Raw genomic sequence first — 25,110 nt, forward strand, 5'->3', positions numbered from 1 at the left:
AATTTCTACCAACTATCTTTTTGACCCACAGGTGAGCCCACATGCCATTCCCCTTTTGAACTGAAGCTGGTTTCGATTATCCAGCAGTCAAATAACTTCCAGTCTGTCGGGCCAGACAGCTAGCTCTGCGGGCCGTCTCCCCATCTTTCCCTCTCTGGATATTACAGTCTAGGGGAGAACAATAATGATTTAGCCTGCTGGCTGCTAACTAGCTTCGGTTGAGCCTGACCCCCCTCTGTTCTCAGCCCTGTGGAAGAGGTGGGTCACCGCAGCTCTGTGGGCCAGGGTCAACCCCAGAGTAGAAAAACAATGGGTTGACAGGGAGGATATCGTGCTCCGGCAGTTGGCAGTTCTTCCCTTCTCCTCCAACGGACAATGTGTGCATCAGAGAGACTCTTTGTTGTCGGGATTAGGTCACTGTAAACCTATGCCCAGACAAAGATACTGGAAATGTTCTCATCACACAAAACCATTCATACTACCTCTAATTTGTGTGTGTGTGTGTGTGTGCATGTGCGGATGTACATAAAAGGTGTTGTTTCCTTTTTCCCTCTGCTGCTGAAGCAAAAAAAATGCAAGTAAAAATAGATAAAAGATATTGGAAATGTCTTTTCACTGTGCTCATCACCATCACTCACCAGCCCTGTCAGCGAATGTCATTGCTTTACTGACTTCTTGCAAGTTTGATGTTCTCATCTGGCCAAGGGGAGCCAATATGTAACTTTTGATGAGATTTTTCTTGCTTTGTGGACCCAGAAAATCTCAAAGCTGACCAAGACGACAAACACGTCTCCTAGTATTTCTGCATGACATAGGCTGGTGCTGCATAGTCACTTTGACTAGTCCATGCGTGTTACAGGGCATCATGCTGGCACTGCTCTTTATGCAACTTCTCTTGCATGAACTCAAGCTTCACTTGTCCTATAAATTTTACAGTGGCCAATGTCGCAGGCATGTGGGACAGATGGCAGAAATACTTCTCCAGTCTTATATAACATCAGAAATATAGGGATCTTTATCAAGTGGCTATTAACTCATATACATTTTTTCCTTCCTCAAGTTTATCCACACAATCCATGAAACCATTAACAATGACACTTATTTAATCAGGGATGTGATTTATCAGTTTTTTCAGGATTTCATTGTTTTTGGACACATAACTCTCATTTCTAATACATTATCATCTCTTATACCATGGTCTGGCAATTAATGCGCTGGCTACATAGTATCAGCCTGTATCTAAAATGAGTAACCATAGCAACAGGGACGCAGTCAAAGCATCTATCTATCTATCTATCTATCTATCTATCTATCTATCTATCTATCTATCTATCTATCTATCATTTGTTTGTGAAAATCTTGATATTGATTTGGGGACAATGACATGGCTGGATAGCTAGCTAGTCTTGTTGTTAAACATACTGTCAAATTATATTTACTGTTTGTCAACCGTACGCAATGTTATTGACTTTGAATCTTGCTAGCATAACATTAGCTTTCTGGCTCATAGCTGAGCCAAAGGGTTCTATGAGCTGAGTGGACTAGAAATATCTCCCGTTGCCAAGTCGTATCTAAGGTTCGTCCTATTTAGTGTAGTGAACAACATTTCCATTGCATTAGAACCTTATGGGATGGTAATGATTGTTCCAGGTATTAGTCAAATCCTCAGGTGTTACCAGGGAAACTTAGTTATGGCTTGTGAAAAACTTTAGATTTTGATTACAAAACGCATGAAAATATTATTATATTTTTTCTTTGGTAAGTGACCATGGTATAAGCGGGATAATGCCCTTCGAGGTGTCCATAATCAGGAATTAATGGACGACGGGGAGGCCAGAACCATCCGACGCGCAGCGGAGGACGGTTGCCTCCGCGGAGTCAATGTCAGTGTCATAATGGACACCTCGTCGGGCATTATCCCTTACTTCAATGAAGAATCTCTCTTTTCATTCTCCCAGCCCTTGCAATTCAAATAGCATTAAGCCCAGGCTTCAATGGCATGTCCATACATGGATCTAACTATGGAAAGCTACAGGGAAAAACTTTTCCTAGCAGTCTTTCTTGTGCCCAAAATGGCCTTTGTGTGTGGCTGTGGGTGTTGAAATGACCTCATCCTAAAACACAGGTAATCCACGCATCTGATGCATACAAAGTTGCTAACCACAACACACAGACACACCTCTCTGCCGCATCATGACACACAGCCACCACCACAACCACAACCAAACATCTTTTGTTATCCCAGGCCTCTATCAGATCAAAGGCACAAAGCACCATGCTGCTACATCAATACTGGACTCACCCACATGTTTAAGCTTTGGATTTAATTTGTAGTTCTCAGAGGAGACATCGGCAGAGGCTTATGTTACCTGTGTAGGATATCATTATCAAGTGAATTGTGATAATGACCATCTGTGTTACATTCGTGAGCTGCTTTCCATTAGCGTAATATATTTATCCCTTTCCACTGCTTTTGCATAGGTTAGCAGTTTACCGTGTATCAGAAGGGATTTTAAATTATAACATTTTAGTTAATTTTAATGAATGAGAAAACACATTTTTTAAGTCACAAAAAAATGACTTCACCTTGATAGCAAATGTTCCATGTCAAAGCCTCTAGAATATTTACCTCGATATATGATTCTCAAATTCATTTTGATTTTCTTCAAGTTATTAATCAAATTCTCTCCCCAATGGATATCCCATTGGTTTACAGTCTGCCAGTTTTGATCCTTCCCCACATTATGTCCCGCCCCAACATCCTGTTTCAACCAGATCAAATTACAGAATCAAGATGCTCTCAAAAGGATGTTCCATTGTGAATTTAAAGAGTGATGTGACATTTAATAAGAAGAAATAAGACTGACCTATTCTATCTTGTGAGGGGCCTACCAATTTATACCTCCACGACATAGGCCAGCCTAGCCCAGTTGTATTTTTCTATATTAGGCCTGCTCTTTTCAGTAGTTAGTGTGTCTGAGGACCTTCAAACACAGCAAAAAATAAATGACCTATTGTCACAAGCTGAAATATCAGCCGACAGTTTGACATCACAGTGCTGGGTGATGCGGGTCACAAACTGGTGCCACAGAAGCACACTGATGGCAGACACACAGAGAGGCTACTATAGAAGCAATGTTACGTCACTGTCAGTTACTCAGAGCCTAACACGCACTCACCATGACCCAATCTCACTACAACACACACACACACAAATGCACAACCTTTCCAGTTCCCTTGCCATTGAACAACAGCGGCACTGCCAATTTGCAAGAGTCAATGGAGTCCCTCAAAGCGCCTGCCCATCAGACCTGGTGTACCAAGAATAGCTATTTTCATCTGAAATCACAACATTGTTCTCAGGTCACTGTGACCTCTAGGCATTTTACAGCCATAAAACTGACTGTGACGGTAACCGTAACTGGGTATTCCTCAGGGAACAGTAAACCAGTTATCAACTTGTTGGGAACGTTTGTGGGTAACTTTAATTCCCTGAGGGAATATTGTTGATCAACTTTTTCTCACATTTTTAATAGATAATTACAAGCAACAGCTGCAACAATGGTGTAATTATGCTCTAGGAGGTATTCAACTCCGCTGCAGTCGAAAGGTAAACAAACCTCCTCATCATTTGATCTAGCTTGAGTCACTCAAAAGTGCCTGTCCATCAAACCTGCTGTGCCAGGAATAACTAGTACATACCACGGCATATGGAGACGGGAGAAATGAGAGGTTGTGCCTTTTCTATGCACTAAAGAATTTCTCGGTTATGGTTAAGGAAGAGAACTGCAGGCTTCTTTAAAATTGGCGGCCTCCTCTTTTAAACCTACTTCTTTGGAGGGGGGAGGCAATCTGGGTTCAATTTAATGCTTCCTCACCATTGAACCGGGCACCCAGCAGGCTGTGGAACCAGGGGGGAAACCACAGACAGGAAACCTGACCTCGCTATATTCCATGTGACCACTTGCTCCAAGAATCCGGGAGCAACATTCCCCTGATTCATCCTCCAGGACTGGGGGGTGGGGAGGGGTGCCGCCTCAGCTCAGTAGTAGTGTTGCAGTAGTGAGAAAGCCACCAGTAATCTCCAGCCATAATCTTCTATACACACACACACATAGGCTTACACAATATTTATTTCCCACAGGTTACTTTAACAGACTTTGGATGGGAACAAACAGAAAGGAGTGGAGAAGCCATCAATCATGCTTCTAGTCTAAGTTAATGACTGCTCATTTCCCGGAGTCAGACCAAACCCTGAGATCTGGTGTCACAGGGTCACTGGGATCAAAAGGGCAGCTGACAGTTAAAAGGTCCCCATTGCCGACAATAACACACATCCTAGCCCTCGGTTGTGCCTAAGCCACCCGGTGGGACATCCTAGCCCATTTACAGCTATAACACAGCCTGGTTCCTATTGACACAACTGTCAAACCATTTGCACTTCAACCATGAGAACATTTATTTAAAAAATGCTCACTGATTATGAAGCCTAATGGATAAACATCAAAATAATAATCAGATAAATGTGTAGGCTATCCATCACGCAAATACATTATTCAGCACAGCTATGGACTACTGTCAAGAAACCCACAAATAAGCAAGATGGTTTGACAAATGATTGTGAGACCGCTTAAGCCTGATATGGCCATCTTACTGTATGTGAGAGAGAAAAAGGCCTAGTTCAAGCATAAAGTCAGACCACAAGCCACAAATGAACATCTGATCACATCTAGCTGCAGGAAAGATATAATGATATAATGCCTCCACTGTCACTTCTTGAGCTAAATCATACATGCTATAAATGATGTGCAGAGCAGCAGTGCAAGAGAGTTGAAGGCATAAAGAAACAATGCAGCCTTCAGGAGGATGTCCCACGGTGGTCTAATAGTTTCCTGGCAAGAAGTGGACTCTCCTTCTTCAGAGAACAGCCAGAACAGTGTTTGAAGTGATGGGGATGATTGGAGGAGGGCTAGGAGAAATCTAGTAATCAGAAGCAGAGGTGGAACTAACTCCATCCATACCCACGGAGGAGGAGACACAAGGAGACTACGAGCTACGAAGGCCCAAATGCAATCACATGCTGTAAGGGAGTAGTTCCTTCTCATCTGATCACAAGTTAGTGGTAACAAGAGGATAAAACACTAGGTAACTATAGTGTAAAACAGTGTTTATTTTACTATGTGTTTACTTTGCAGTGTATGAGGTCAGGGCCTGGGTAAGGGCTGGCACCACAGCTGCAGCCAAATGAGAGACTGAGACAAGGCGAAAGCGACAGAGAGCATACAACGAGAGAGAGGGAGAGGGAGAGGGAGAGGGAGGGGGAGAAAGAGAGAGAGACAGAGACAGAGACAGAGAGAAAGAGAGAGAGAGAATGTACATGTGTCTTACCAGGAGCTCGTCCATACTGGTCTGGCACTTCTCCAGGTTGATGCGCTTGATGGCCACCTTCTCCTTGCGTGGTAAACAGTAGGCTGCTTGAACCACTGCTGTGGCCCCACTCCCTAGAACAGAACAGCAATACACATTTGGCTTTTTACCGATTAGGACAACATTTTAGCACCTTGAAAATGGATCAATTTAGTATCAGCCCGGTTTTTACTCTTTACTCTTCTAGACAAGTGATGCATTTGAAGCATTTTCAGATTAAATTTCAAGAAACCATAAGGCAGAGTTTTTCAGTGGCACCCACCATTGGGGTACAACGGAACACACAGTCTAGTTTATATTCACACCCTTGGGCTTCCCCTGGCTCCTTCCATCTGTCTGCCTTACGCCTGACTGTCTAGGTGATATCTATGCCCTGTCTGTACCCACTCCAAACTCATAGTTACTGTGGGATGCTAAACTAAACTTTTATCCATTTATCCGTCATGTCGAAACCCTCCTGAGGTCAAGAAGGCTAAACAACACTCTGCTTTTGCAGTTGGCACAATTTCTCTTTGGTACAGCTTTATACTGCCTCCTCATCAATTATGAATCAGCTTTCCCAAATCCAGTCTGATGAAGCGTGTCTGCCTGGGGCCGGTGCCTCTGCTAAGCCAGGCCCATCCCCTGAAGGCTGACCCAGCAATGGAGCCCCAAGCCTTCAGTTGGAGGCTCATGCCAAAGAGGACCAAAGAGGTCCCGGTGGGCCATCACCTGGAGAGGCCACAGGCACAACAAATGTAGCCAACAGACATCACTGCTAAAAATATATATTGGTGTATAGGCATATGTAGCTTATCTAAAATAATTTCCCCATCCATTCAGGGTTCCTAATCATTTGAAGTTTCAAGTTTCATTTTTTTTCCAGACCTTATAGTCTTGGCTCCATTTGAAGATTTTGGTCATGTAATGTGGTCGAGTAATATGACTCCATAACTGAATATTATGCCTCACAACACCAAATATCACAATATGCAAGATGACAGTGGTTCTATAACTATATCAAATGTGTAATCATATATGTATGGGATCTGAACAATAATACTGGAAAGACCTGGAAATGATCAACTTAATTTTCCATTTTTTCCCCCAAGACTTTTAAGAACAATGCAAGAACTCTGTCCATGATTTGGATCACAGCAACAGTGGGAAATCTGCTCTTCTAGTTAATACTACCACTACTATTTTAATGCAGTGGTCTACAACACATTGATTAAAGCCTAAATTCTGCAACAGCGGGCTAATCTTTATTTCGGAGAATGCATGATAGTGTGAGTAAGAGCTAGTAAAATCCACCCCAGGAGTGGTGCAGAGGGACCTTTAGAGGTTGGAAGCAGTAGGAAAACCTTCTGTTCTCACATGGGCATGTGTGAGGTCATCTCAGTGCCCCCTCAATGCTGAGAACCAGATGCTTATGGATAAAAGCTCTTGTTTAACGGCATGCACGTTCACACATGGCTGTTTCCACAAGATCTCTGGTGTATACGTGACGCTGAGCAGCACTAGGAGCACATTCCCCTTTGGCAGGAGGCTTTGGTGTGTTACACTAAGTGAGAGAGTGAGCTACGGGGCGGTGGGTGAGTTGATCCAACCTACAGTAAGCTTTTCCCAACCTCCCATGCCCTCATCTGTACGCTTTGCCCAGATATTAACAAAGTACCCATTGTTTAGAGTTTTCATTGAGCCAGCAGTGTACTGTGGTTAAGAAAAAAAATAAGGGACTATATATATATTAAAAAAAAAAAAAAAAGTTCCCTGATTTTTAATTAAAAACTAAAGCTGTCCCCAAAGACGTGACCGCATTTTATTCAGCTGTTTTCACTCATGAAGATTATGACTTACGGCTATATCAGAGAAGCAGAGAATAATCCAGTATAAACCTATTCAATATAATTGAGATCTAGATTAATTACAAACTCTTGCTCTCCATGTTAATCCAATAAATTTGCAATTTCCTAGGGGCTTGGGAGAGATAGGACAAACATTAAAATTGATATGGAGTTCGGGTCATTTTAATATATAATTATAATTAATATATTTGAAAACCTACTTTTTATAACTGCAGCGGGTGCCACCTATTGACTGGTAACCTTCGAAGGTGTCTGGTTGGTGCTGGCCAACTCTGTATGCCACCTCTTCTCAGTGAGGGTGCAGTATAGCATCCAAGAAACCATGGATCACTCTCCATCGCTCAAAACCAAGGGGCTGAACAGCGCTATAAATATATACCCCAACCCCACCCCCACCCCCACCAATACCACACAACACTCTGGAGGTGGGGCAGAGATGGAGAGCTCAGTGCTGGCTGGACCACAGGGAGCCAGTTGCCCTGTACACACTGGAGTGTAAATTCCCACACACAAACAAACAGGCAGTCGTCAGGGGCGGCTGGTCAAGTTGGCGTGTGTGTGTGTGTGTGTGTGTGTTGTGTGTATGGGGCAAGGTCAAGGGCCACATTCAACATTCATACCAAGGCTCTCCAAGCCATTCAGACTGTAGAAGACTCTAATAGTTAATATGGACCTGATGCTCTTTGATATTTTGATGCTTCCAAACTTAGCATAACGTTATTTTGCTCCTACTATTCATGTCTCTACTATTCTTACCTTGCTGAATATGAGGCATTAATGAAAGAGAAACACAAGCTGATGTCACAAAAACTATCTGTGAATAAATCTGTGAATTTAGGACATAACGGGGCTTCTGGATGAAGTGTCTAAATAAGATAAGCCACACACTCTCACATCCAGGCTGGCTCCCTTAGACACCAACGTCATCACTGCCCCTCTCCGTCAGAATGGGAGGAAGCACACAAAAGCAGCATCGTCACAAAGGGAAGCATTGCAGCAGCTCCGGGGGCTTTGAAAAAACTGAGACCGACATCTAATCTGCTAACCAGTCTGATGACACAGACACAAAGGCTGAATATCAAGCAGGCAGGACCCAGCGTACGCTGCCTCACAGAGCTGTGTTGGCTCACTGCTACAGTGTGCCGCCTCGTTGGCACAGCGCTGCTGTATTACAGCATCTCCCACTGCCAGAGTAAAAAGGGGAAAACAGGGCGTGGACGGTGTCCTATACAGTACGGATTAAATACGGTGGGGTCTCTAGGTCATCTGAGCCAACGGTTGGCCATATATCTGAATCTTGTTTTTGTAAATTAATAAATGAACACATTATAACAACATTATTTACTGCCAAAGAATGCACATACAAAGCAACAAAGTACTTCAGATTCAATGGTACAAATACTGGCTTTAGCTTGTTTTGAAAGTGGATGTCTAAATCAAATCAATATATTAAGTTAAAACATTAGGCAAAATCAAATGAAGAAGATTCAGCTGCCAGCTGGAAATGGGGGGTGTTCACATGGCAATCACATTTACAAAAGACCTCATATTAAAGTCTAAAGTCTGAATCTGAAATTATAAATTCTAATCTTCAATCAGTTTCTGAAGAAAAAAATCTAAGTTTCACATCAATCAAATTTTGTAAACGCAATTAATGCACAACAATGTTATGTCTTTGGATGTTCTTATATTTTAAAACTGAGAAATTAATAGTGAATAGAGTGAGTAGAGTTGCCTCCCGTGTGAAACAACTTCACTTGATCACATTTGTGGGCGAAGCATTGACAAAATAATCATGCTCTTTGCCAAAGGAGTCAATGTTTCCTGTAAGCATAGAGAGCTTATGTTTCCTCTAAACAAGTCGAGCCAGGCATGGGAAGTCTTCACTGCCTTATGAGCATGAAGCTACAACCTGGCAATGTGTGAATGGGACATGCAAGGGTAAACTCTTCACAATGAACTTCTTAACTGCCTAGACCTCCAAAGCCCAGTGAGGGCTTTCCATTTGCCTATAAGCAACAATGTTTGCTCTGTTGGGAGTTGACATCTCAGCATGGAATGCTTGCATTCAGGAACAGGCCCACTCCTCCTCTTATGGTGCATCTCTTTGAGGTATATGATTAAATAAGCTAGAAAGCAAACCACACAGGAATCATAAATAGAATAATAGGCTTACTTAGGACAAGGACAAAGCAATTGAACTGTTCTACATTAATAACACTTAATGAGATGAGTAAAGTGGTTCATATACTAGTCAATACAGCATGAAAATACCCAAGAGGCAATTTAAATCTCAAAGTTTGGGTAGTGTTTCATTTAACAGCTGTTACTCATGAGATGTACAGACTCTCAATATGTGAATATTAAATGTTGCCTCACATTACTTGAGCAAACTCTCTGATGAAAAAGTCTTGGGCACTGCCCTAAATACTAAAAAAAAACAAAAAAACACACCAATGAAGCAAGATCGCTCATTTGTTGGTCAATACAAGAAAAATAGTGCCCCAAAAGTAATCTTATCAGATTAGCTAAGCCTGGAATTAGCTGCTTAATGGAGCAGGTCTCTCTGTGGGAGCCGTGTCAATGCCCTCCTTCATGAGCTGTGACCAGCGGCGTGGCAGCGACTCTGTGTTTGCCTTTCCTGCCCTCACCAGGCCAGTTCGCCACGTGACGTCAGCCGCCCTTTATTACATTTCCTCTGCATACCTTGCTGACATTCCACACATTATTCCAAGGTACAATGAGAAATCTCACACATGACTAGCAATCGCACCAGCAGCCACTGCCTCCCTGTGTCTTACTTCCCCACATCCCAGGATGCAGCATTCTAACACTGCCCCAATTAGTGTAGGCATAAACCTTGAAGTTGATAATATGTGAGAGAAAGGGGGCCACAATGTGATGCTGGGGCTTGCTTGCCATCATGGTAAGTGCACTATAACTTGATCACACTCAAGATTTCTAAACCAACTGAGAAAAGGACAAGCAACAGGGAGGAAACATGGTTGCTGGTGGATACAAACAGTTGAAGTACAAAGTTTCCAGTCCAGTTTGGCCAACAAGAATGATCCAGAGTTTGGTCCAGAGAGTGAGAGCTGTACTTTTTTTCTACGGCTCTGGCTCTGTCCAATATGATCCAATTCTCGTTGAGGTGGAAAGAGTGGGTGTGAACCATGTAATAACAAGTCCTCTTTCCCTGGGGAAGTTACCAAAACAATAGCTCTGCTGAGCATGCTGGGAATCCAGGGCCATCCTCGGAACACCGACTTTCCAGCTGAGAAACGGCTTAAATACAGTATCTCCCCAAGAGTTTTTGTAATAGTGGGGAGCAAGGAGCCAGGCTTGCTCTTGCTCTCATCGCCATGTTAACTCAAGGAGTGACTAACGGTTGAGGTTTGACTGCAATCAGCCAAAACTCTAAATTAAAAAGCCTATTTACGTCAACTTCTAAATTCTAATTTGCAGTACTCAATACTGCAACTGTATTTACCCACCCCCTCCCCGCATACACACACAAACACACCACTACCACAACCCACCCCTAATTAATTGTGCAACCCTGAGCATATGCCATCCAAACATGAACCCACACTAGACACTTTAAGGCTTAAGCAATTTCCTTGGTAATGCGAGTTTCAAACAAAAATTTGAGGCCTTTGTCTGCCTCATACGTTGCCCACACAGAGTAAGTTATGTTCCCTACTTTGTTTTGAGACTGGGCAATATGTTGAGGGAAACCTTTACGGGAAATGTCAAGACCCTAACCTGAGCAAAAATAGTTTCAGAATAGTGACCTGACTTCAATGTAATCACAGTCTAGGTTGGGAGAAGAGGAAGAGCTCTTCAGTGTCTTCATTCAGAGCCTAGTAAATGCCTATCCCCCGCTATTTCCTCAACTTCAGCTGAACGAGTTAAGAAATACTAGAGGTATAAGGAATGTAAACTTGAAACAGATTTTAAAGAAGTAGCCCATTGATCTAGTAGCAGGGCTGTAAGAGGAAATTGCAGCAACTCAGACCATAAGTTCAGCCCTAAAAAAAGCTGTGTTGGTAAGATGGTACGTAAGCAAAGATTGTCTGAAAGGGCAGAGAGAGGGAAGAGAGAGAGAAGGGCTCAGCAGGACTGTTGGCAGGTTTTCATATGAACAGGGAGCAGATGCCAATATAGTGACAGGAGGAGTTCACTTGTTTAACTTGTGTTCACAAGGAGCCTGTGGGACAGAGCGTCACAGGGTTTCGCCAATTCGGGTGGCGCACAGGGTAGACTTTAACTCCTTGAGATTTGGAGGAAAAAATTTGGTAATCAGCTTTTAAGTAATTGGTAAAGGTATCTGGGGTGTGAAAAAAAATCTAGGCTAACTGCACAATTCTTTCATAGAACCAAAACTAAGTTGATAATCATGATCCCACCCCAAGTAAACTAAGCATGCTGCAGTCAGACCTTGAAATAGCCTGGCCAGTTTAAAACCTATGTTGACAATTTGGCTCTCAATCCATCACACTGTGTAGGAAAATGCCACAAAACTGGTTTCTGTACAAGAGGAGCTTTATCTCTGTCTGAATGCTAAAAAGCAGGGCGTAATCTTGCGGGGTGCCCCCAGTTCAACCTTTCCAAGAAACGGAGGGGAAATGTAAGCTAAATACAAGTCTAAGAAAAATACACAAAATGGTTAATTTGAAGCCAGCAGAATGGACCCTCTATAAACACATAGATTCCCTGTAGGGAAAGGCACCCACCACTTGGGTAAAGTAAACCAGGACCTGTGCAATTGCAAGAACATTTATGGACTTCCACAAATTTGATGATTTGAGAGGACAACACATTACCTATGCCTCAGGACTTCTCCTTACTCTCCTTCTTATCTGTACTAAGTAAGCCAAAGGTAGGCTAAGGTCAGCTATTAGTGGGACATTACAGAACGACTCAAGCAAAATCTGTATTTCCTCGGGCTGTGTAACCTTCAGCCATCCCCAAATCTCACCAAGGCTTGATATTGCACAGGAAAGGTGCTAGGGTATCCTAGATATTCAACATGTCTTCTGTCATGTTGAAGAGTTTAAAGGGACATTTAGGCAGTAATTAAGTAATTAATGTGTTGTATAAAAAAAAATACTTTCTGGAGAGACTTTCTCTCAGTATACTAACACAAGCCTATTCTGCACATCATTAAGCATGCATGAAGCCCTAAATTACAAAATCTTAACAATTTAATGAGGTTCAAGCCCAGAGCAGGTCAACAAAGGTGCTGTTGATGATGTTACCTAGAAAATGATCAAGTGACTTTTACAATCGACTGTGAGGGACGTGGTAGAAGTCCTATAATACTGATTAATCCTCTATAAAGAGCTCCCACATAACTGGATTAATTCAGGCAGTAAATTACCCAAAACAATACCCTGCTCCGGGGAAGGACTGTCCATATAGCCAATACTGTGAGTGTTTTGGAAAGAGTCTGGTGCTCTATCGTATATCTTGTTTGCCATTAGGTGTGAAGACAACATTCTGAAAGTCTGAAAAATATTTGATATGCCATTTTTGTTCAAAACCTCTGCAGGTTGGGTTCAGGTTAAACTACAGTACTTAACGTTTACAAATCTAAATGCCACGTACTATTCTAATAATTTCATAGCTGTGAAATGCTCTCGTCAGAGCAGATCAAAAAAGTATTAGTTTTGCACATGAGTAACGGCTGTTCAATGAAATCGGTCTATTCCAGCAAATAGTCACAGCCTGGTTGACTGTAACGTTATACCGCTCGTTTACTACCAACGTATAGCCCGTGTGGACGGAGTCTTCCCTTTCACTGGAAACGTTCCACTGACTCTCAGTCAAAACACCGCCCAGCTGGGATTGCCAAGTTACAAAACATGCGGAACTTTACCTAGCTCACGAGAAAGATGCTTTCTGCTAGCACATAAAATACGTTATGGTTTCTGTTTTGTTAGCTTGTTAGTAAACTAATGGCAGACATTCACATACTGTTAGTTAGCAAATATATGTAAGCTAACAAGCTAGGATCACATACCAATCACCTCCTGTAGCTCATAGTCATCTTTGTTGATGGACCAGGGTTGGGAGCTCAGGTCCTCCGACATGGCTGAGGAGTTTGTTGAGGCCGTGCTATCTGTAAAAACGATGTTGAATCCAAAGACTGGGTGTAAAAAGAATTCAAAGTAATCCCAACAGGACCAACAAGGGCGACACTTCCCCTTCTTTGCGAATCCTGCAGCACTCCTGTCATTCCCAAAGTTTGACACTAGCCCAACAGCCCCGCCTACCGCATTCCTGTTGAGCAAATGTGGACCTTCCCAGCGGACATATTGAGTGTGGGACGGTTAACCGTATTATGCTACTGTAGCCGGTAATGTGGAAATTATTGGCACTGGTCAGGGCTTAATTAGACTGAATTTTACAGCTGAGCAGGCAAGCCTGTTCCACGCGGAATTGGGAAAAGACGTATTCAGACAGCAGCCACAATGGTGTAAAACATTAACCCGAACACTTATATCTGAGAATTTTTAAATCAAACACACTTGTATCATCTTTCTGGATTTGTTTTTACGCTTCACTAACATAAGGCAATATAAAGTGTGTGCTGAGAAAGGCTCACAAAACGAAAGCAGCAGTTCGGTTCCGCCACACTTTCAATGGCGGGTTGTGGGTGTCGGAAAAGAGGCGTGTTGCTCCAGCAACGTCCTGCGCTGTGATTGGACAGTATCGTTTACTTTGCTTTATGATTGGATGTTCAACTGTTAATTGTGAAGTGGACCCCGCCCTAGTTCCGCTTTGCAACATTCTGTTAGCGACACCTCTGGCGGTACATTTTATAACATGCAGCCTTTGCAAAATCACGACACATGCTGGAGAACAACGGGACATGCTGTGCTTTCATGGGATAGTGTATTCGCTTAGCTATAGTCAATTAACAAATAAATATTGCCCTTGAAAACAGTACAAAAAGTAGTAGGAGGAGGAAATAATATTCAAACCATTTATTGACTATTTATTAACATTCAAGACAGAATAAATCCACTTTACATAAAATAGGTCAATATGGAAAAATACAAAATGTAAAAACATCATTGCTGATAAGGATAGAGAGAAAGGAAGTGAGATGAGATGGGGTGGAAGGAGGGGGGGGCTGTCAGTAAAGGTGAACATTGCAACAGGAAGTTTCACAATCACAATATCTCTAACTCAGCTTCAATCTCATCTAGAAGTTGACTCGTAAAAGGAAGTGGCCCGTGCAAGCAGAGCTATCACAGTGCATTTACATGCTGCACTGAATACAAAGCACACCCTCCCCACCAGACAACATCATATAAATACAAAACAGTGACAGGCACAACCTATAGTATTCTTGAAAATGTAACAATAATAAAAGCTGTTTGCATTGAGAACATTATTGTAATCTGGCATCCTCTTCCAGCCTGGGTTTCATAGCGATCATTTTCAGAAACCTGTAATTATTATCTCATCTTCAAGGAACCACAAATAGTAGCATTAAAAATATATAAACAACATAATAACTGGGTCGAAAAGCCAGTGTGACATGGGACATAAACAGAATTAGCTCATACTTTAACTTAATGTTTGGGCATGGTCAAACATAATCCCTTTGATCTGAGAAAGAAGGTGTATTTAACCACAATTAACTGCCTGGTCCGTGATTACGGCAGCGAGAGAGCTTTGGCCAGCCGTACCCAGAACCAGGCCTGTGTGCACGGCCGGGTGTAGTCGCATACGGTCAGGAAGCGTAAGATGCTGGGGAACGGCTTTTTCATGGACTTGTACACCACCGGGATAAGCCGTTTGTTTCGAGCCCCTGCAACGGCAATCGGAGGAAAAGTTAATGAGATACGTACATGTTGGGGGGCGAAATGTACACAAAGACATATGTCAGAAAGAGTGAACAATGGAGCAGGATGGCGCAATGTGTTCAACTTCAGTCCTCAAATGCATAGAATGCCATTTGCTGGACACTTTTATCCAAAATACAGTATGTGTTTGTTTGGACACACATAGATAGGTAGACAGAGCTGTGTAACAAATAGCACTGCTTGAATATATGCTTATTGCCTGTGTCTGTATATTGCACTGGATGCCACTTTACTGTTATTGCTTTGTTTTGTTTTTGTCCGTCTGCTATTTGCACCGCACCAAAGTGCTGAGCTGAATTCCTCATATGTGCATGTGTACCTGGTGAAAATAAATCTGAATCTGAATGATGCAACAAAACTCTGCCTTACCAGGACAGAGGCTGAGGGCGAACTTGGTCTGAAAATCGCAGGCATCACTGTCGAGGTATTCGTCAGAGATCACCACCACCATCCGCTTGCACCTGCACAGAAGATCAGATATTAGAATATTTTCCAACCTCGAGAGTTCAGAAATAGAGAGATTTTCAAAACCAAAGTGTCTTGCGGTCCTGCCCCTGAAATTTTTAAGATTCAGAGACTTATTTCCTGCATTCTGGTGACTTTTTATGTATAAAATAACGATGAAAATGCAGTTCAAACTTTCAGTGAGAAAGGTAAATTCGTCCTTCCGTGACGACTGAAACTTTCATGTGTATTTCTTTTCCTCTGAACTCTATTTCTTTTTTTAGTCCACTGAACGCAACCACAGATTACATTTTTGGTGTGACATACTTTGTTAACCATTCAGAAGCAGCAGTCATACTGTAGGGCCTAGACTTTTTGTGTTACTATGTTTAACTAATATAGTAAATGAGCAGAATTTGAAATTTGATCCAAATATGGGAGAAAATTGGGAGAAATGACACCACTGGAGAACACCAGGAGAGGGGCATGAAAATCTGGAGTCTCCTGGGAAAATCATGAGGGTTGGCAAGCATGGATATTATGCTTAAACATGTTATTACAGTCTTATGCAAAATATGTATAGCATGTAAACAACTAACAAGCACAGGCCCAGGCCTGGGCCCTGGCTGTTTGTATCGGCCCAGTAGAGGGCCTTGAGTTCCTGGATAAGTCCTGTTTTGACCTCGCCCTGCACAATGGAAAGGTGCAGGATCCTGGGAGTTCAAGCACCCGGCTTTTTAGCCTGCAGTAAAATAGGAGCTAATGTGATCTTAGTCAATGTGTCTGGTTAAATAAGGGTAAAAAATAAAAGCAAGCAACATGGGCAACATCCCACCTCCTCTCAATGAGTTCACTAGTGATGGTCCACACACAGGAGCCCGGCAGGACATCTCTGTCAAACACACACAGCTTCAGCTTGTACTGTGTCTGCTCCAGCTGCTGGATCATCTGATCGACAAACTTGAAGTCACTCTGGCAGTAGCAGATGAACGCATCGAACAACTCCGGAGCGCCTGTATTCCACAGAAAGATAAGCAAGTTTAGGAAACTATGAGATGGTGCAGTGGGGCAGTGGAATGGTGTAGTACTTCACACATGTGTGACTAGAGCTTTAGATGACTTGTGAGAGTAGGAGATGAGTAGGAGCTTTTCCTGTGTGATACAATAGCAGGTAACGCTGCATTCAAGTGCTGTTGGAAATTATGAGTTGAGCACTTATGAATGGCCCAACAAAGTGGTAAATACAACTAGGAAGGTTAGAATTGTGTATGATAGCAGAGTTGCTGAGATGTAACATTTATGAGGCATATTGTTAGGGAAAATGGCAGAGATCACATCAACAATTGATGGTAAAAGATATGTATTGTATTGTTATATTTTTTATATTCTGTGTAAATAATTTGTATTGTTATAAGTTTCTATTTTCACTTGTTTTAGTTGTCATGTATTTTTGTGCATTCTTATAAGTTGTCCTCTTGGTGTTGAAGAGATAATAGCTGCAAAGATGCACTCAAACTGACAAGTCTAGCGGAACAAATATGCAATAACCTTTGGCTAATAAATTAATTAAAACACCAATTACATGCCTGAGGTGCATTTTTATCCTCTTCAGTCTGCTGCCGCGGCACAAGATAGCTATGTGGAGTTTGATATTTTAATTGGTTACAATTAATTACAAGATCCATTTTGTTATTATTTCCGACCAAAACCACAAATATTGTATATACAACTCCCAAACTCGGCAGTAGGAGCTTACTGGCAGCAAAAGATTGGGTAACTAACCTAACAGTGACACTATTGTGTCTGTGGCAACAATGTCATACACCTTATTAAAAGGTGGATGTATTTATGGACTGAGCTGAATCATAGAGGTGTTTCTGCAGTGACAATATTTAGAGGATCTAACAGGTTGGACTGGTGCTTTTACTTCACTTGTACCGTATAGTGATGTTCACAGAATGTTGACTTCATTTTGCGTGTTCAACCGTTGGCGCTGCCTGCTAGTTGGACAATGTAATTAAATAAGAAAAAAGTTGGTTCTGGTGTCATAAAGCATGCTGACCTTCAGGGTCGTCCTCCAGGGTGATGCCTGTCCGCTCCTGAGTGCGAGGAACACAGCTGTCAACCTCAGGAACCTGAACCGGGGGGTCAGTCTTCTTCTGCAGATTCTCAAGATACCGCCTGACATCTTCATCTAACATGCAGAATAGTGTGCATGCGCAACCACACACACACACACACACACACACACACACACACACACACACAGAGAGATATGAAGTTATAGCCCGTACAGAAATAATAGATTTGACATAAATTTAGAGAGATGTTTCAAAATACACAGAATTGGCTAAAAATGTATTTATACATGTAAGTTATTTGTATATTTTGGATATATTTGCAGATATACTGTATGTCAACGGCACAGCAACAGGAAGAAAATGTATTTTCAGTCTATGTCCACATGAAGAAAAACATTTGTGGTTATTTTGTATATTTAAAAACAGCTGGTAACATGTTCTGAAACATATGTGAAATTGCAATAACAGAATTCAGTCATGTGAATCATTTCCTGGACTACAAAAATAGATCGAGGGAATTCCAAATGAAGGCAACCCACCTATCAAGGGACGAAGATCTTCCACAATATCTTTTCTCTCCACCTCCTCCAGGATTGACAACAACTTCCCAACACTCGCATCTGTGCTGCGAGCTTGCCAGTCCTCCAGGATCTTTAGACTCGGGTTTTTCGAAGCTTCATAGTTTTTTATTTCCAAATAAGAAAAGCCCATGGTCTCTGCAACAGCCATCCAGTCCGAGGCCACTGCGGTCCTTGGGTTTAAATAAAGTCCCAGCCTTTTCCTCACGGTCATATTCAGTGCAATAAGTGGAATACTCCACAGGTCAACTTTTGAATCGTCGCAAGCCATATTGGAAAATGTCAGGAGACCTCCTTAAGACGATATACTAGTTAGGATACAAAATAATACATTCCAGGACCATTGTCGACAACGCACTATGTGGTTTAGACTAAAAGTACAAAGTATTAAAGTCGCTTCACGCCGCCACTGCCTACCTGACAAGAGAACAAGGAAATGATGTCAAATCGTCTTCGCAGCGGCTGCGTCACGCGCGGGGGAGGAGCAGGGAGGAGTTGGACAAAGTTTACTTTCTGAAACCACGGCACGAAAAAAAGAGCACTTCTACAAGGAATATGATGTAAACTAATATTATCTCTCTGGTGACACAAAATGAAGCAGACCCCTTTTCATGACGAATCACATTATGTTCAGCAGTGGGCATTGTAGGGAAATGTTGTCTTAAAATAGAGACGGGCGTGGAAGTGCTGAAAGTGTTTCTGTTCCCTTTTCTAGTCAGAACTCATAATTGCCGCAGAAATGCAGCATTTCTCTCCTTTCACTGAAAACACTGAACACAAAGCAGAAATCAAGATTCATCAGTCTGATGTTGAAAAATTGCGTTTTACTTTCCCCTTTGTAATAAAATGTTGCCATGCTAACATCTTTGCATAACTAAACTGTAACTGTTAACAGCCATAAATGGGCAAATCTTGAAAAATGATAATAAGGACGGACAATGTTTCTGCAGGATAGACAAGATATAATAAGATAGATGCAAAAAAAACATTCTGCATAATAATAAGATTAACAATCTGCAACAATATAATGTTATTTAGAACAAATTTTGCAGCAAGATTGTAACTGATTAATCCCTGTTCTGAGGTAGGCTAGAGTTGAGTCAAAACAAAACCGCTGTGTGGTTCACACTTCAGCTGCAGCATCACAGGAAACTTAACAGTTGGTGAATGATAAAGGTGCTTTATAAGGAAGTGCTTTCTAGAGAACCAAGTAGATCAGTAAAATTCAAGCGTTCAGGCATAAACAACATGCATTTCACAAAAACCTTAATCAGACAACTTCCTCCAATGGGAAGAATAACACGGCATCATTGTGTAACAGATTTAAAACCACAATGTTGCAGCACTGGAGTCTCCATCTTCTGTGCATCCATCTGTGACTTTTTGCTGTGAGGCAGATCACAAGTTTTTGCTTCTAGAGAAATAGAAGTCTATGCCTCTGTCCCGATGCTGTTTGGGAGTGTGAGACGGGCCTTTCTTTCCTCTTGCTGAGGGTCCTGCGCCACTCTGAAAAAGACAATTAAACTGATATTAACCTGCAAGCCATCAAATGTAACAACATTGTTTTTCAAATACTATTTTTTTCTTTGGGCATAAAAAACATTAGGTTTTTTCTGTGGACATGAAGGAATATGTGACCTATTACAGCAGCACGCAATCATACTATCCACTTCCCTTTTCTGTCAAACACCCACCGGTTTCTTGTTAGCGTGCCGACTCCACTCAGGCGCTGTGACGACGGGGGCGGGGTAGGTCTCGCTGAGGGACACCTGAGCGTGTGACAGGGCGGCACTGCTGAGGGTCCAGGGTGTGTGGACGTCCGCTCCCCTGATCCCCTGCAGCTCTGGGACCCACCGCCTGACATAGTCCCCCTGAGGCAGACACACACGTTTCACCAACCCATAAAAGTTGAATGGAAAATTGCGTATCACAGCTCTCCTCCCATATGTACTGGTTTCATCATCATGTCACATTCATGCTCTCACACTTACAAAGTGTGATTCAAGACTGTTGTACATTCTGTATTGCAATATAGTAAAACTCCAAACAAACCTCAAGAGAGGAAGAAACTAGCAAGTCACACTTGCTCAGTGAAACATACATTACTGTCGTAGTCGAGGCCTTGCTTGATCATGTTGAACTTCCTGTTCTCTCTGGGGTCATTTCCTATACCAGCACTGTACAGCCAGTTGCCATAGTTACTGCAGACATCATGGTCAACCTTTGAAAGAAAAAACAGGTTTAAATGATGAGACCTGCACACTTTTGTGTATCATCATCTACTCATAATAATAAGGGGGAGCTTAGGTGCTGAACTCTGGACTTAAAAAACATCTTATCCTACTAACCTATTTCTCAAAAACAAAATTAGACACCTCAATAATGAAATCATCATATATGACATAATTTATGGCGTCTTAACCACCCTTAGTACTTTTAAAATCTTCCAAACTGAGTTCAAACTTGTTCTAGACTACTTACCAGAAGGTATTCAAACCACTCAGCTCCCATCCTCCAGTCCAGGCCCAAGTCTTTTGTGAGGAAGCTGGCAACGTTTTGCCGCCCCCTGTTGGACATGAAGCCTGTCATGGCCAGCTCTCTCATGTTGGCGTCCACAAAGGGCACTCCTGTGCATCCCTCTGTGATTCCAAGTAATATATATATTCAGCAACTTATATATAGAGAGAGAGACACATTCAATGCATCTATCAGAGACGCTGAATAGTTTACATTTTCTGAAAAGGACAAAACTGTACAAACCTTTCCATGCATTGAAAAGCTTCATGTCTGTTTTCCATGGAATAGATCTGTCTTGAAGTCCTAGAAGCGTAAATCATCATGATATAAGTTTTACATTCAGACAGTGTTTATAAAGAAAATAAGTTAAAAATGCTCCCATTTTACCTTTGATCTGAAACAATCTGTTTCCATACTTGGCACCCACAAACTTGAAGTAATCCCTCCACAAAAGTTCAAAAATGACCCTGTGTGAAAGCATTGAAGATCATCAAGATAAGGTGAAGACTGACATAGATATTATCTGTGACTCAACAGTGATTGTAATACATATAATAGATTTTATTGCCACTGAAAATGGAATTTGTTGATTTATCCAGCTTACACCATGAGCTATAACATGCATACATTTTGATACATTACAGTTTGATGACGCAGAGAAGGCACCACTAGAGCTGGTGAGCTGTTTTAAGTGCCTTGCCCTAAAGCACTACTGTGGCTGCTGGTTTGCATCTCAATCATCTCAGCATTCCAGCCCTTAAGCCATATTTGTCTTTCTGACTCTGGACTCACCAGTATGTGCTCTGATTGGCTGTCCGCTCCCTCTCATACTGCTTGATCTGATGGTAGATGTATCTGGGGGAAATGCAACCCATCGCCAACCTGCAAAAGGCCAGTGCAGCACGATTAGAGATGCATTCATAGGAATTACATCTCACTTCATAGGAACATTAGGCTGTGATAAACATACAGCAGTGGAGGAAATGATACAACGACACTCACCAAGGTGCAAATTTAGTGGAGTAGTCCACACCAATCAAGCCATTACGAGTCTCCTTATAAGTGGCAACAGCATCCTATACGAAAAAGATCAACTCATGAGAAACAAGTATTTAATATGTCTAGAGGGTTGCACAATGTGAGGTTTTTGTGCCACCTAAGTTGTACTCACAGTGTCCCAGAAGTAGTGTTTGATTCTGGCCAGAGCCTGGCTCTCCCCTCCACTACAGGGGAAGGCTGAGCGAGGATCAGTCACAGGCTCTATCAACATAAGACAGAAAGAAAAAAAACATACCGGCATCAGACTGATTTATAAATATTAAACCTCCCCTGATACACATTAGGATTCATGGAATCATAAATGCTTAATCATATAGGGAAATCAAGCCGGTCTTGCTGGCACTTAAGAGAAAAACTGTGCTCAGCAGTTTGCCATTCCTGTTACGTTATGAAAACAGTAGTAGTGTATATTGTGGATTTACTGCAATAGAAGCACAGCATGAAATGAGTAATTTGTGCTTTCTTCTCGCCAGCAGCATATAAAGACATCTTCATAAAAATCGATTTAATAGCCAAGTAGAACAAATGTACAGGCATTTGTCTTGGTGGCATTGGTGCGGAGACATTTTGATAACTTGCATAGTTTCACAGTACATGCTGACACACATGGTACAAGGACAAAAAGCACCTCACATACAGTGCAAAGGGAGAGTGCAAGATGTACTATTCAAATTAAAGCATTTGGATTGATCATATAAGACAGTGGTTCTCGACATAGGGGTAGGGACCACCAAAGGGGTCGCAGGCAAATTTTGGGGGGTCGTGAGATGATTTATGGGATAGGAAAAAAACATATTCCTACATTCAAATTTAATATCATGGCTATTTTTTGCTTCTTGTGAAATATATTCTCTGGTAATTAATCATTCAAATCATTCTTTGGTTGAACTGTTCCCCACTCTCGGCACTAGGCAACACACTAAGGGGTCACAAGCCTAAAAGGTTGAGAAGCACTGATATAAGAGATTAGCAGCTTCACCTGTCTGCTCCAGGTCCTCTGCGGTAGGGATGGGTCCTTCCTCCAGCCCGGAGGGGAGGGGTCTCAGCTGTTCAGGGGTGGGGAGCACCGGCCTCACCCTGCCCTGGGTCTCCACTGCCTTCCTGAACTGGGTGTACACATCAGGCAGCCTACCAAACCAGGAAGAAATGTTACAAGAACACCCAGCCAAGTACCATTCCTAGCACTTAACACTTTCTTACTGCATACCTATCATAAAAAATGGCCGTTTCCCCTTCCTCGCTCCCTTTCAAAAAAATGCCTGGCTTGCATAAAACAGACATTTAGTACTGGTAAGCTTTACTCAACAGCCTCGTCTCCAGTGGGCCATGTCCTTTCTCACCTGGATATGTGTTGAAAGGGAAGATCATCTCTGTGGTACAGCGTAGACCCCCAGCAGGTGTGAACTCTGACTTTCATCTGTGCACACACATCCTTCACTCCTTTCTCCACACTCTGCTCTTCAGAAGCTACCTGGAGCGCATGACAGATGAACGAAGTAAAAACTAGGCAGATCACTTTACAGGACAGAGTGATAGATCACTAGAGAGTGTGATAAAGTGACGATGTTTAATGACAGAAAGACTATTTAAACCAACCTCTTCATGCAAGGCCACAGCACTGACGGAGCCCAGTTGCTTGATGAGGTCGGCAACCACGTCCTCTGGCTTACCCCGTCTCACCAAGAGGGTGCTGTGACACACACACACACACACACACATCCCAGTTAACACCATGCCAGGCAAGCTGCATCCTGGGTAGAGGGCTAGCTACTTCCCCCTCGCTGACCAGACTGAATTGTGGGAACGGTGTGTGCAGCAGCTATGTTAATGTAAACATGACCTGTATAAACCCAGGTGTGTCCTGATCCTGTGTTATTACAACTGAATCAATTAAATCCAGGAGAGCTCAAGACAAGGGCCGCACTGAGCTCATGAACAGCAGCTGCAATCTTCATACTTTGCTCTAAGCAAGGTTATGGTATGGTGTATTATAATAACATGAACAGTAATTACCATCTTTGTACCTTGCTCTAAATAGGTTATGGTAATTCAATGATATAGCTGAATTGTATCGAAAGTTTGCAATGTGAATAAAGCACCAGAAACCTTTTTGTAATACTGTATAATCACATAAACCAAGCAGGATAATAATTGTGCCCAGTGCGTTAAGGCCTAAATGCACCATGGCATGCCAACAAGCACAATTTACCTGCCCTTCTTGACCAGCGTGTTTCTCAAGTCCTTGACACTCTCCAGTAAGAAGCGCAGGCGGAAGGGCCCGGTCTTGGGCAGGTTGTAGTTGTAAGTTCCTCTGTAATGTCTGGGGTCGAAGCAGTACAGTGGGACTATGTGCTCTGCATTCCTCTGAGCCCAGTGGAAGATCTGTATAGATAAAGGACAATGTAAGAGACGTGCTGAATCTGTAAGGGAAGGGGATTATGTCATGCAAAAAGCGGCGTCATGACACTTTGCTTTGAGGGCAAAGTTGTTTTGGAACTACAAATATGGCTTCCCAACGTCGACTTCGGCTGTGGTCGACAGCAAAACATGCGTCAAAAAACATAACATTAACAGTAAAAGGAACACTGAAAATATTACAGTTGTATTTACATTCACTACACATTCCTCGACACATGTATTCTTTATTTTCCCGTTTGTATTAGGCTACTCAAAACACACGTTCGTCAAAATAGCGTATTTTATTTTGGAAACACCGGAATAGCCATTTGTTACGCTGGCTAGCTTGACACTGGCGATAGCAATAACTACTGCACAAAAGAATCTGCACAAATGAATCTGTTAATAATAGGCTAAAGCAAATGCAAGACGGTATACATATTACTTCATTGGACACTTCATATCGCCTAGTAAATGTGCTTGACAAAATGTGAAACAAAAGATACATTCAAGGATAAAGTGTATCCTACATTTGTAAGTTGTTATCTACACGTAGCCTAATAACAACTGAACTTTAACGTTAAAATAGATGTAGTTACTTTAAATGACTGTGCTCTACTGTTAGATAGAGAAGAATTGAATGTGGACTGGTACTGGAAACAGATTCGTACTCTTACCTCATTGTCGTGAAGACGCAAGTCGTTTCTTAGTAAACATATTATTGTGCGTGAGGTAGACATACTTGCCCTATCTGATAATTCAGCAGTAGTTATAACTTAAACAAAAGAAAACATAAAACAAGGGACGTTTCTAGGAGATTTGTCCACAGCCGGTTGTGTGCTCTTCCTCCAGCGGCTCCAGTCTGTCGGTCGCTCACGTT

General features: G+C 42.2%; 3 protein-coding genes across 4 annotated transcripts in view; all 3 read right to left on the reverse strand.

Moving 5' to 3' along the window:
- oxsr1b (oxidative stress responsive kinase 1b) overlaps window positions 1–13,505 on the reverse strand; it is a 42,305-nt gene extending 28,800 nt beyond the window's left edge. For both annotated transcript variants that reach the window (XM_078291329.1, XM_078291328.1), the window contains exons 1-2: window positions 13,300–13,505; window positions 5,389–5,501 (exon numbers count right to left, since the gene is read on the reverse strand). In XM_078291329.1, coding sequence (XP_078147455.1) covers window positions 5,389–5,501; window positions 13,300–13,369 — 183 coding nt within the window. In that variant the 5' untranslated portion in view covers window positions 13,370–13,505. The remainder of the gene's footprint in view (window positions 1–5,388; window positions 5,502–13,299) is intronic.
- Window positions 13,506–14,256: 751 nt separating this feature from the next.
- Window positions 14,257–18,693, reverse strand: myd88 (MYD88 innate immune signal transduction adaptor). Its single transcript, XM_071898668.2, has 5 exons — window positions 18,219–18,693; window positions 17,661–17,792; window positions 16,434–16,611; window positions 15,524–15,615; window positions 14,257–15,099 (listed from the first exon to the last, which is right to left on the reverse strand). The coding sequence occupies exons 1-5, from the start codon at window positions 18,526–18,528 to the stop codon at window positions 14,945–14,947; spliced, it is 867 nt and encodes a 288-aa protein (XP_071754769.1). The 5' UTR covers window positions 18,529–18,693; the 3' UTR covers window positions 14,257–14,944.
- A 478-nt stretch (window positions 18,694–19,171) lies between these two features.
- Window positions 19,172–25,081, reverse strand: cry-dash (cryptochrome DASH). Its single transcript, XM_071898666.2, has 14 exons — window positions 24,908–25,081; window positions 24,043–24,215; window positions 23,430–23,523; window positions 23,174–23,304; window positions 22,813–22,961; window positions 21,946–22,034; window positions 21,777–21,850; window positions 21,567–21,656; window positions 21,162–21,241; window positions 21,018–21,077; window positions 20,739–20,896; window positions 20,359–20,478; window positions 19,952–20,128; window positions 19,172–19,763 (listed from the first exon to the last, which is right to left on the reverse strand). The coding sequence occupies exons 1-14, from the start codon at window positions 24,968–24,970 to the stop codon at window positions 19,656–19,658; spliced, it is 1,566 nt and encodes a 521-aa protein (XP_071754767.2). The 5' UTR covers window positions 24,971–25,081; the 3' UTR covers window positions 19,172–19,655.
- Window positions 25,082–25,110: the final 29 nt, after the last annotated feature.

This window comes from Centroberyx gerrardi, chromosome 22 (assembly GCF_048128805.1).
Source record: "Centroberyx gerrardi isolate f3 chromosome 22, fCenGer3.hap1.cur.20231027, whole genome shotgun sequence".
NCBI lineage: Eukaryota > Metazoa > Chordata > Actinopteri > Beryciformes > Berycidae > Centroberyx > Centroberyx gerrardi.